The sequence below is a fragment of the Rutidosis leptorrhynchoides genome, chromosome 7 (assembly GCF_046630445.1).
Source record: "Rutidosis leptorrhynchoides isolate AG116_Rl617_1_P2 chromosome 7, CSIRO_AGI_Rlap_v1, whole genome shotgun sequence".
NCBI lineage: Eukaryota > Viridiplantae > Streptophyta > Magnoliopsida > Asterales > Asteraceae > Rutidosis > Rutidosis leptorrhynchoides.
The window spans coordinates 50,076,403-50,086,212 of record NC_092339.1 but is presented as its reverse complement, the minus strand read 5'-3'; the positions used below and the strand labels follow the sequence as shown (position 1 = coordinate 50,086,212).

Genomic DNA, 9,810 nt, shown 5'->3' with positions numbered 1-9,810 from the left:
CCACTCCCTATCATAACTAAACTATTCATCCTCTTAATCTTCCACATCAGCGCCACATCAACACCAATATCCTATAACTAACTCATAATTAAACACTCCCTATAATGGCTAAAACAATACTCCTCTTAATATACAACGTACAAGCAATAAAGCATCAAGTTCAATAATAAAAAGCCACTGGACCCACAATTCCTATAACTAAACTTATAACTTCCGTTAAATTGATGGTGGATGCGGATAACTAAAGCGGGTAATGAGCCGTGCCTATGGTTAGTTACGGGTAATTAGCGGTAGTGAACCTATCATAGGGGTAGTCTTAGTAGTACCATCTCAAGCGGTTCTTTTTACAACCCTATTCTCTCATTATTCTCTCATTGTCACACTGTTTTTCACTTTCTTTTAATAAATCTCACTCAAACTCAAAATCTCAAAATACCGTTCAAATAAAATCGGTTGCTAAATTAATCTGTTGACAAAAGGTTGAAACTTTGTTGTAACCCAGAAAAAGACCTCTGAAATCGCAATGCAATCTACCAAATACACCACATCATTTGCTTTTCTATTTCTTCTTCTTGCTCTGTTCTTCATTTCTTCAAAAGGGGAACCCTCTTTTTCTACCCGCAGAACCACCGCTTTAGGTTTTTATTACAAATTTAATTTGGGATTTGATGATTTTACTGAAATTCTTGATTTTTATGTAAATTTGTTCTGGGTTTGGATGAAATTTGTTGTAGGGTTTTAAATCTTGAAACTTTTCCTTTTCAGGGGATAATGAAGGGGGGAAGTATGATTTGTTGGAAAGTTTGGGGGCAAAAAGGTTACTTGAAGAAGAACAAAATGATGTGAATTCATCCCTTGTGTTGGCTCAAAGGAGAACAACAAGAAAAGATCCACTTGATGGGTTTAAGAAATACAGAGGAGGCTGGAACATTAGTGAACGCCATTATTGGGCTGTAAGTTTTTTTTTTTTTTTTTATCATTTTGATTTTTTTATATTATATGTATTTTTTTGTGGTTTTATCTGTTTAATTATTGTATTTTGCTTCATAAGTGAATTAACTGTAAAAGAGTGAATATTAGATAATTATTCTGATGTTTGGGGGGAAACAGGAAAATATTGTGGAATAAACCCATAAATTATTATTTGCAAAACTGCATTTATTCTGGTTTTTGCAGGCTATAAACCCAGTAATTTAATTTGGTTTGGGGGATATTTAGAACTTTTTTATACTTCAAATTTTGTTTTAATCTGTTTTTTGTTGTGTTTATGTTCATCAATCAAGTTATATTGTAGTATTTAATTTTTTTTTTTTTATCAAAACCAATATATTATTTTTCTTTTTTCTTTTTCTGGGATGAAGAAAACAGCAAGAACATTCCCTAAATTATCAAATGCATACATTAATCATGATTTTCAATGGGAAAAATACTTAAAAAAAATAGAAACCTTCAGGGAAAAAGGTTAGATCTTTAGGGCTAATCAAGACAAAAATCATTTTCTTATGTTAGCATATCCCAATCCCAATCAATTTTGTGATAGTGACTTCCTAATTTATAAGTTGTGATTCACATTTTTAAGGCTATACATATATGTGGGTACTAGTGTTCCTATCTTTGAAGATTGTCACGTGTAACTTTTGTTAGGGAGCAACGTATGTGGTCCTAAAATGTGGACTCTTGTTATTACATAAAAATAAAATGAGCGTTGATAGTAAAACAACAACTTTTGATCGATAACCAACGGCTTCATTTGAACCAACCATTTAACCCTTGCATTATTATAAGTTTATAACCATTACGTGAAAAAACGAATCTTATTATATGAAGTTGTTGTGTATGGATCGCCTCCCTATAATAAGACGGTGAGTGTAAGCTGTTATAACATTAAGAAAGTAAGGATTTAAAATGTGCATGTCATCTGTTTTTGTTCTAATACAGTATTACGAACGTTATCCTATTTTAAAGTGCAAAACAAGGTGCTAGTAGAAGTTGTACAATACGCTAAATTTAGATATTTCATTTCTGGAAAAGGGAGGAATCCGAATATGAAATTCTGGTCATTTGAAATTTAAATATTATGTATATCTGTCAAACGGAATTTCACCTACTTATTTAAATCAGCTGGGGGCATGTGATGTTTTTTGTTTTTCATTTATCAGTCTATATTCTTAAATATAATGCATGTGAATTGAGAACCTTTTTTTATCTTATAAGTCAACATTTGAATTGGAACGAAAGGAGTCTGCTATGTCTTGAATTTTTTAAAATTTCATAGTTAATTCTTAAGAAATTATTAACACTTATGTAAATGATAAATTTACAGTACTTTCTACACAATTACTGTAAAAAATGATGTTAGAAGTATGGGTGATAGTTGATACCCCAACTAATTTAACATTTTTAGTTTATGGAACAAATCTAGTATAATTAGTTTCATTCTTTATAGCTGGCACTATAAAAAGGGGCTTTGAGTAAAGGACAAGATACACACTTTTTTTCTCTCCATATCTTTAATTAATTTAATTTTAATTCTAAAATAATAACAATGTCTTAATCCAACATGTGAACACAAAAAAGTTTATTTTAGAATCTTTGTTTCATATTAAGTTAATGTAATTTTTCTATATATTGATTGATTGTGTATTATTTGAATAATGATTTTTTTTTTTTTGTTCAAAAGCACATGAATATATTCTACTTGCTTTAATTAAGTAATTACTCGTAACATTCATCGGAAAAGAAACAGTAGTCTGTACTTTCAGTTTCATAATCCGTCCTGAGAATATTGTTAGAAACAAAAAGAATGAGACTCAGAATAAAATTTACTTTTTGGATCTTTACTTAATTATTATAATCAAAGAGAAATGTGAGTTCTTATTTTCATTAATTTGACCTCCTAAGCCAAACTGATCAGTTTTTACTACAGCATCTCTACAGATTAATTTGGTTATGAACTAAGAAATAATAACCATATCGCTTAATGACAAGAGATTTACACTACAAAAACTTTTGACCCAAAACTGTATATGTACATTTTCAGAATATATTGTATAAGTAGCTATTGTATTAAAAAAATGATATCCGAAAACTACCGTGATAATATTTTGATCTATCTTTGATTTGTTGCATATAACAATTTAGGTGATTTGTATGCAACATAAATACAGATTGTGCAACTTATAATGACCTTGACTAATTTTAAATGTTTTGGCCAACTTGACCTGTTAGATATTAGTATCATATTACTCATAGACTCCAATTTACCCATAAAGAATGGGTTGAACATGCCACCTTTATTTGTAGTGAATTTCATATATATTTGTGCTCATCTGTTTGTTTATCCATTGAAACTTGTTTTAATAGTTAAAAAAATGTTGAATGCAGTCCGTGGCATTTACTGCTGTCCCGTTCTTTGCTATGGCTGCCGCGTGGTTCGTGTTCTTTGGGTTGTGCTTGTCGCTTATTTGCCTCTGCTATTGTTGTTTTCCACGCGAACCGTATGGCTATTCGAGACTCGCTTATGCCCTTTCTCTTATTCTTCTCATGCTCTTCACCATCATTGCAATGTATGTCTCTCTCTCTCTCTATGTGTGTGTGTGTGTGTGTGTGTGTGTGTGTATGTATATGTATATACATATATATACCTGTGTGTGTGTCTATTTCTGTATGTATATACTTTACTTTAAAATCTAGTATAATTAAATCATGTATATCAGTTTTTTTGTATCATGACGAGAAAAGTAAAACTAATGGCTCTCTTTGGATTTTTTTTTCCCAGTGTTGGATGTGTTGTCTTATACACGGGTCAAGCGAAATTTTACAACAGTACAACAGATACATTAAACTATGTTGTACATCAGGCAAATATAACTGCAGAAAAACTTAGGAATCTGTCCGATGATCTTGCTTCTGCGAAGAAAATAGCGGTAGCTCAAGTGTTTTTGCCCGTTCAAGTCCAATCAGACATTGATGAGCAACAGACAAAACTGAACGCTACGTCTTATGCTCTCTCTGATAGAACTGAAAATAATAAAGAGGACATACACCGTGTCCTAAATAGTGTGTAAGTAATACAAATTAAAAATAGATTTTATTATAAAAATAAAAAATGTAGCATAAAATTAACAAGTTTATTTGTGTTTTGTAGGAGGTTAGCGTTGATCATCCTATCCGCTGTTATGCTATTCTTGACGTTTCTTGGATTCTGTAAGCCATATTTTTTGAATTGTCCTATTTTTTTATTTTTATTTATATATTTATTTTAACGGAATTGGAATTGTCCTATTGATAAGTTAATAAAATTGAAATTTTCATGTCTACTTATTTATTTTTTCTTATATCTCTGTGCAGTGTTTTCTCTCTTTGGGATGCAATCTATGGTTTACACGTGAGTGAGATACCAATATAATTTGAAGTGTATATCGTTCTCAATATTTTATAAAAAATGTTAAATGTTTTGAATTATTGCAGCTTGGTGATTGTTGGATGGATTCTTGTGACGGGTACATTTATATTGGCTGCCATATTCCTAGTTCTGCATAAGTAAGTTCCCGTTTTCATACATGTAACAAAAGTTAAGTGGACTATATATATATATATATATATTTCGTGACTGTTTACATTAAAAAAACCATGATACTAAAAATATATGGGTCCTGTCATTACATTTGGTGGTGTCCAGTCCAATTTGAATGGTACTATGTAAAAAAAGTTCAAAATTAGTGGGGTCCTTGGACCCCACACCCTAACAAGTGCATTCACCATTGCTTCAACACTATATAAGGATGCCCGTTTGGGTCATTTTTTATTTATTTTGGTCACATAATCAGTTTGAAACTTGTTTTCAGTATTACTAACAATATTTTTGTGTTATATTAGTGTGACTGACGACACATGTGTGTCAATGAATCAGTGGGTTATGTATCCGACGGCTCATACCGCTCTAGACGACATTCTTCCGTGTGTTGACAACGCAACGGCTCAAGAAACATCAAGGAAGAGCAAAGAAGTCACTTCTCAACTTGTTGATGTCATCAACCAAGTCATTACTAATGTCACTAATATTAATTTCGCCCCTAATTTCACCCCGCTATTTTTCAATCAATCTGGGCCGTTCATGCCCCTCCTTTGTAATCCGTACAAATCAGACTTCACCGATCGAGCTTGTGACCCTAAAGAAGTCACATTGGTAAATGCCACTCAGGTATGTTATCTTTTTGAGATATTGCTTAGAGATACAAAGTGGGTGGGTCGAGTAACGGGTGGGAAACAAGAAATATTATTTATGGGCGCAATTGGAGCGGGCTGGGTTGACCTGGAAAAAGTTGTCCGAATATCTTGATAAGGAGATTTTCAACGACAGATTAGACATCGAAAAATAGTTTGACTTGAAAAGTAAAAATGAAATGTTTTGTTTTACAGAACAGTGATGTTCTTACAAACGACCTTACGTAGTAGTGTATCTACTGTAGATCTATGAAAGTATATTATTATTTGTGGCGTGAAAAGATATAATAATAGAAAATAATAATTGTATTCTATCGTACCACCAGTCTTGTTTAACGTTTATTTTTTAATAACACTAACTACTCCGTATAATTTACCTCTTAATATATGATATAGCAGGCTAAACTACCTAACCATTTAGGCTGCAATTTCAATACTTAACTTCAATTCTGTAAAGAAATACTCCGTATAAGTTAGATGTGGTGATTTCGACCCATCTACTTATATACGGCTAATTTGGCTTACTCTTTATTCCTAATGGCTCAAATTCCCGTTTTGACTTGTTATCATATGGCACACTTTTACCATTTTGCCACCGAACTGTACAATTTTGACCCATCTACTTATGTATGGCTAATTTGGCACCCATCTACTTATGTACGGCTAATTTGGCAGACTCTTTATTCCTAATGTCTCAAATTCCCGTTTTGACTTGTTATCATGGCACGCTTTTACCATTTGCCACCGAACTGTGCAATTTTGACCCATCTACTTATGTATGCCTAAATTTGGCTTACTGTTTATATTAATGCTTAGTTTGAAACGCTAAACTAAAGAGAAAAGAAACATTCTTGGTTGGTTACAGGTATACGGCCAATTTGTGTGCCAAGTTTCACCGAGCGGGATTTGCGTCACGACAGGCCGCCTAACTCCCGATTTCTACAGCCAAATGTCAGCTGGAATAAGACTAAGTTACGGGCTTTTCCTCTACGGGCCTTTTCTTGTAGACCTTCAAGACTGCACATTTGTCCGGCAGACTTTTACAGATATTTCACGAGATCATTGTCCAGGTCTGCGTCGATACAGCAACTGGATTTATATCGGTCTGTTGATGGTTTCCTTGGCAGTTTTGCTGTCCCTTGTGTTTTGGGTAATTTACGGAAGAGAAAGAAGGCACCGTGTTTATACGAAAACACTGATCGCAAGAACAGAAGACGAAAAATTTACTTGAAAAATGGATCATGTTGGTGAGGGTTGTGATTTGTGAATAGTTGTGATGTTTGTGTTTTTTTGACGTTTTATCTGTTACGGAGATCAGTTAGTGGTGTTACATTTGTAGTTCTGATTGTTATGAGTTGTGGTTTCGTTTGATGTATGGCTTATATGACTATTATTAGAAGAAAACTTTTTGTGCTCTTATTTTAACAATTGGTGAAGTTAAAAGTAGGAGGAAAGAAAGGTAACCATTGTAAAAATCTTTTTGTTTGGATCTGAAAATTTAAGTAATCAATTTTGCATGTGAAATTCAAGGATTAAAGAAAGATAAGGATAGGTTATGAATGTGATCCGATTTTGTTTGACTTGAAGAGGTGATCGCCAATATCTTTAACTTTAGTATACAGAAAGCTAATAGTTTAAGCACTTTTTTAATATCACTTATTGATAAATTTATCATCTTAATCTTAAACTAATTTAAAATAAGATCACTAATAACATAGATGCTAAAAAACAAATTCTTTCAAATCCATAATACCTAAACTAGAACAATGTTTAATCACAAGACCCCTACATGTTTAATCATAAGCCTTAGAGTAATAGTTAAGTATTCCATATCTAACTATCTATACTCAATTATATTGAGTGTTTATTTTCCTTATTAGAGTTTACTTTTTCTAAACTTAAAAAACAGAATTAAAAATGTCATTTTTGATAATGATTATACTAATCAAATTAGATCAGTCTCAATTACTGGGATTGGAAGTTAGACTACTATCTGCACATAAGCCTAAGAGTACCTTAGTACTCTAAAATCAATTGGTGGTAGAAAGATGTTCTCATAAGCTTATAAGCATACATTTGTTTATTTCTACTTCTAATGTAAGAATAGTTTTCATCCTTTTAACCGAATATCTCCGACATGCTAATTAAGCATTGTTGTGATAATTAAAAAGTGCAATTACGTTTGTTATTATATGAACTACTCTTAGAAGTTCTAAAAAACTACTTTAAGATCCATCAATAACTAAAATCAGAGAAATGAATGGTTGTCAATAAAGATGTTTTTGATGTTTAACAATTTTGATGTTTAATATTGTAGATTTTGATTGAGTTTGTACATTCTCTGTTTTGTGTTTTTTTTTTTTTTTTTTTTTTTTTTTTTGTATAAATTAGTAAAACAATTTCTTAACCATTAAACTTCGATGAAAATAAATTATAAATACTTGATTAGAATAATAATTGAAGGAAGAGTAAGTTGATATAAACAAACCCTAGAAAACAAATCAGGCTTTGAAGCGACAATGTTGCATTGTTGGATGGTTGTGGAATGTAGGAGAGCAGTGGTGACGGTTGCACCGATAGCATCGACAGTCTGGTGGCGATGGTGCATGGTGGTTGAAGATACGAGAGTGATGGGTTTTAATTGAAAAGTAGGAAGAAGGTTCCAGACTCTGGAGATAAAATTACCCAAAATACCCCTGAAAATAAAATATTAGGGTGAATAGTGAAAGGCCAGGTTCTAATGATATAATTATAATGTTACGGGGTATTTTGGTGGACAATCCAAACGATTCCACTACATTAGGACTCTTTCAACGTTGCACAAAAGTCATTACTTTACGTTCAAACCAGCAATAAAAGATTACTCCCAGTAGAAGTGGTAAAATTATTTCAAGCATTTCAGCTGACACTACTATGTACATTAATTCTCTATTCGCTCATGACTCTCCTAGTCGACCTGAGCATGATATTTTCACTCAAGAATTGTATGTCAAAAATGAGATGGCGTACGAATCTCTCTCCTTTATACAAGTATATGGTATGTCTTAAAACATAAAAAAATAATCATAATATAATCTAGTGGTTGCGGCTTAATAACGTTTTAAAAGATACTTAAAATTCATACCTAACTAACAAAACATGGTCTAAAAATTGTTGAATAACCCATGACGAACTATTTGTAATTGGGTGAATCTCTTTCAAGCTCTTAAAAAATAACATTTGTCAAGAGTTTAATATGGGGAAAACGTTATAAGACTGTTTACTTGTTTTGTTATATATTTGGGAAAAATTATCATTAATCCTTATACTTATGTATTAGCATTTGATTACTAAACGTTGAATTTTATGAAAATAATACGGAGTAACGTCACAATGACCCTTGTTTAGCTGGAAGCATATCATCTTTTTGTTTTCGACCCTCCATGTGTATCATTCTCCTTCGTTCATCAAAATTTTCTATAATTAAATTAAGCCCCATAAACCCTAACCTAACCATGGTTAAACCTTCCACCCAACTAGAATTAATCAACAACTGAGGACCTAAGTATCCTCCGCCTATTAACCCTCCAAGTTCCAACAAATTACAACAAATACCTCCTTATTTCACCTCCTATAAATTCGACTTAAAAACAGAGCTATGTTTGCCCAACTGAAGGCCCGACGGCCCTTCAGTAAAAACACACAATAAAAATGTCTTCTAAAAAGTCAAGTCAAACCGATCGATATCACCGTTAAATTCTCCGTCACAAATGCCGTCTCCTTCCAGGACGACATCTTATTATTCCAATTACAGTTACAACCGACCTTCATCACCATCGGTTAGGTTTTCGCAATCGCGTGATAGATTTGGATCACCGGACCGGTCAAAGTCAACTGTACGGAATATCGCTAAGAAGAAGACGTGTATGTGTTCGCCTACGACGCATCCAGGATCGTTCAGGTGTAGTTTACATAAAAACATGATGATGACGTCAAACTCTTCTAACAGATTAAATGTACGTAGATCTGCAATGATGAATTCGCTTGTGAGATATGGTAAATCTGATCAGAGAGAAGGTGATCTGGTTAAACGAGCTCTTGCTGCTTTGATTCGACCGTCGTCGCATCATCAACGGCGGAGAACGGCGTTTGAACCAAAACCTAGCCGGTTGTCTATCATGTTCAACGCCGTTTGTTGATTTTTGAAATTTGACGACTTATAACTAAACGAGATTCTCTCAATTTTGATGTGGATGAAGCTTATTAGTTATTTGTATCCAGATGATTGTTTGAAGGACAATTTGAATACTGATAACACTTATATATAGTATAGTTATATTTAATTCGATAGCAAAGTTAGATACAACTTCTAATCAGTGTTATTGGATTGGTTGAGTTTGTTATCTAAGAATTTGATTAATTTGTTCACTTGATTGATGGTCAGAGCGTCAGATCATGAACGTCAATTTTGGCCCTGTTGGAGTATGATAGCGAGCTGAAGCATTTTTAAAACTTTATAAAATTATACTCTTTCACGGATTATTGTACAAAACTTTAGCAAACAAAACAAAATTAACGAAATTAAAAAACAGGAAGATTAGAATA

The 9,810-nt window shown here is 32.7% G+C and overlaps 2 protein-coding genes across 2 annotated transcripts; both read left to right on the top strand.

Annotated features, from left to right (window-relative positions):
- Positions 1–370: 370 nt before the first annotated feature.
- Positions 371–6,702, top strand: LOC139857945 (uncharacterized). Its single transcript, XM_071846791.1, has 9 exons — positions 371–638; positions 766–953; positions 3,385–3,566; positions 3,779–4,063; positions 4,148–4,206; positions 4,351–4,387; positions 4,471–4,542; positions 4,879–5,203; positions 6,092–6,702. The coding sequence occupies exons 1-9, from the start codon at positions 524–526 to the stop codon at positions 6,455–6,457; spliced, it is 1,629 nt and encodes a 542-aa protein (XP_071702892.1). The 5' UTR covers positions 371–523; the 3' UTR covers positions 6,458–6,702.
- Positions 6,703–8,975: 2,273 nt separating this feature from the next.
- Positions 8,976–9,404, top strand: LOC139859201 (uncharacterized). Its single transcript, XM_071847996.1, has one exon. It carries the CDS (start codon positions 8,976–8,978, stop codon positions 9,402–9,404), a length of 429 nt encoding a protein of 142 aa, XP_071704097.1.
- The last annotated feature ends 406 nt before the right edge of the window (positions 9,405–9,810 follow it).

What these genes read in the sequence shown, in the direction of transcription:
- LOC139857945 (XM_071846791.1), top strand. Translation starts at nt 524, where the DNA reads ATGCAATCTACCAAATACACCACATCATTTGCTTTTCTATTTCTTCTT. An exon ending in GTGAACGCCATTATTGGGCT is followed by an intron (nt 954 to 3,384) that starts GTAAGTTTTTTT and finishes TGTTGAATGCAG; the next exon opens with TCCGTGGCATTTACTGCTGT. An exon ending in CATTGGTAAATGCCACTCAG is followed by an intron (nt 5,204 to 6,091) that starts GTATGTTATCTT and finishes GGTTGGTTACAG; the next exon opens with GTATACGGCCAATTTGTGTG.
- LOC139859201 (XM_071847996.1), top strand. Translation starts at nt 8,976, where the DNA reads ATGCCGTCTCCTTCCAGGACGACATCTTATTATTCCAATTACAGTTAC.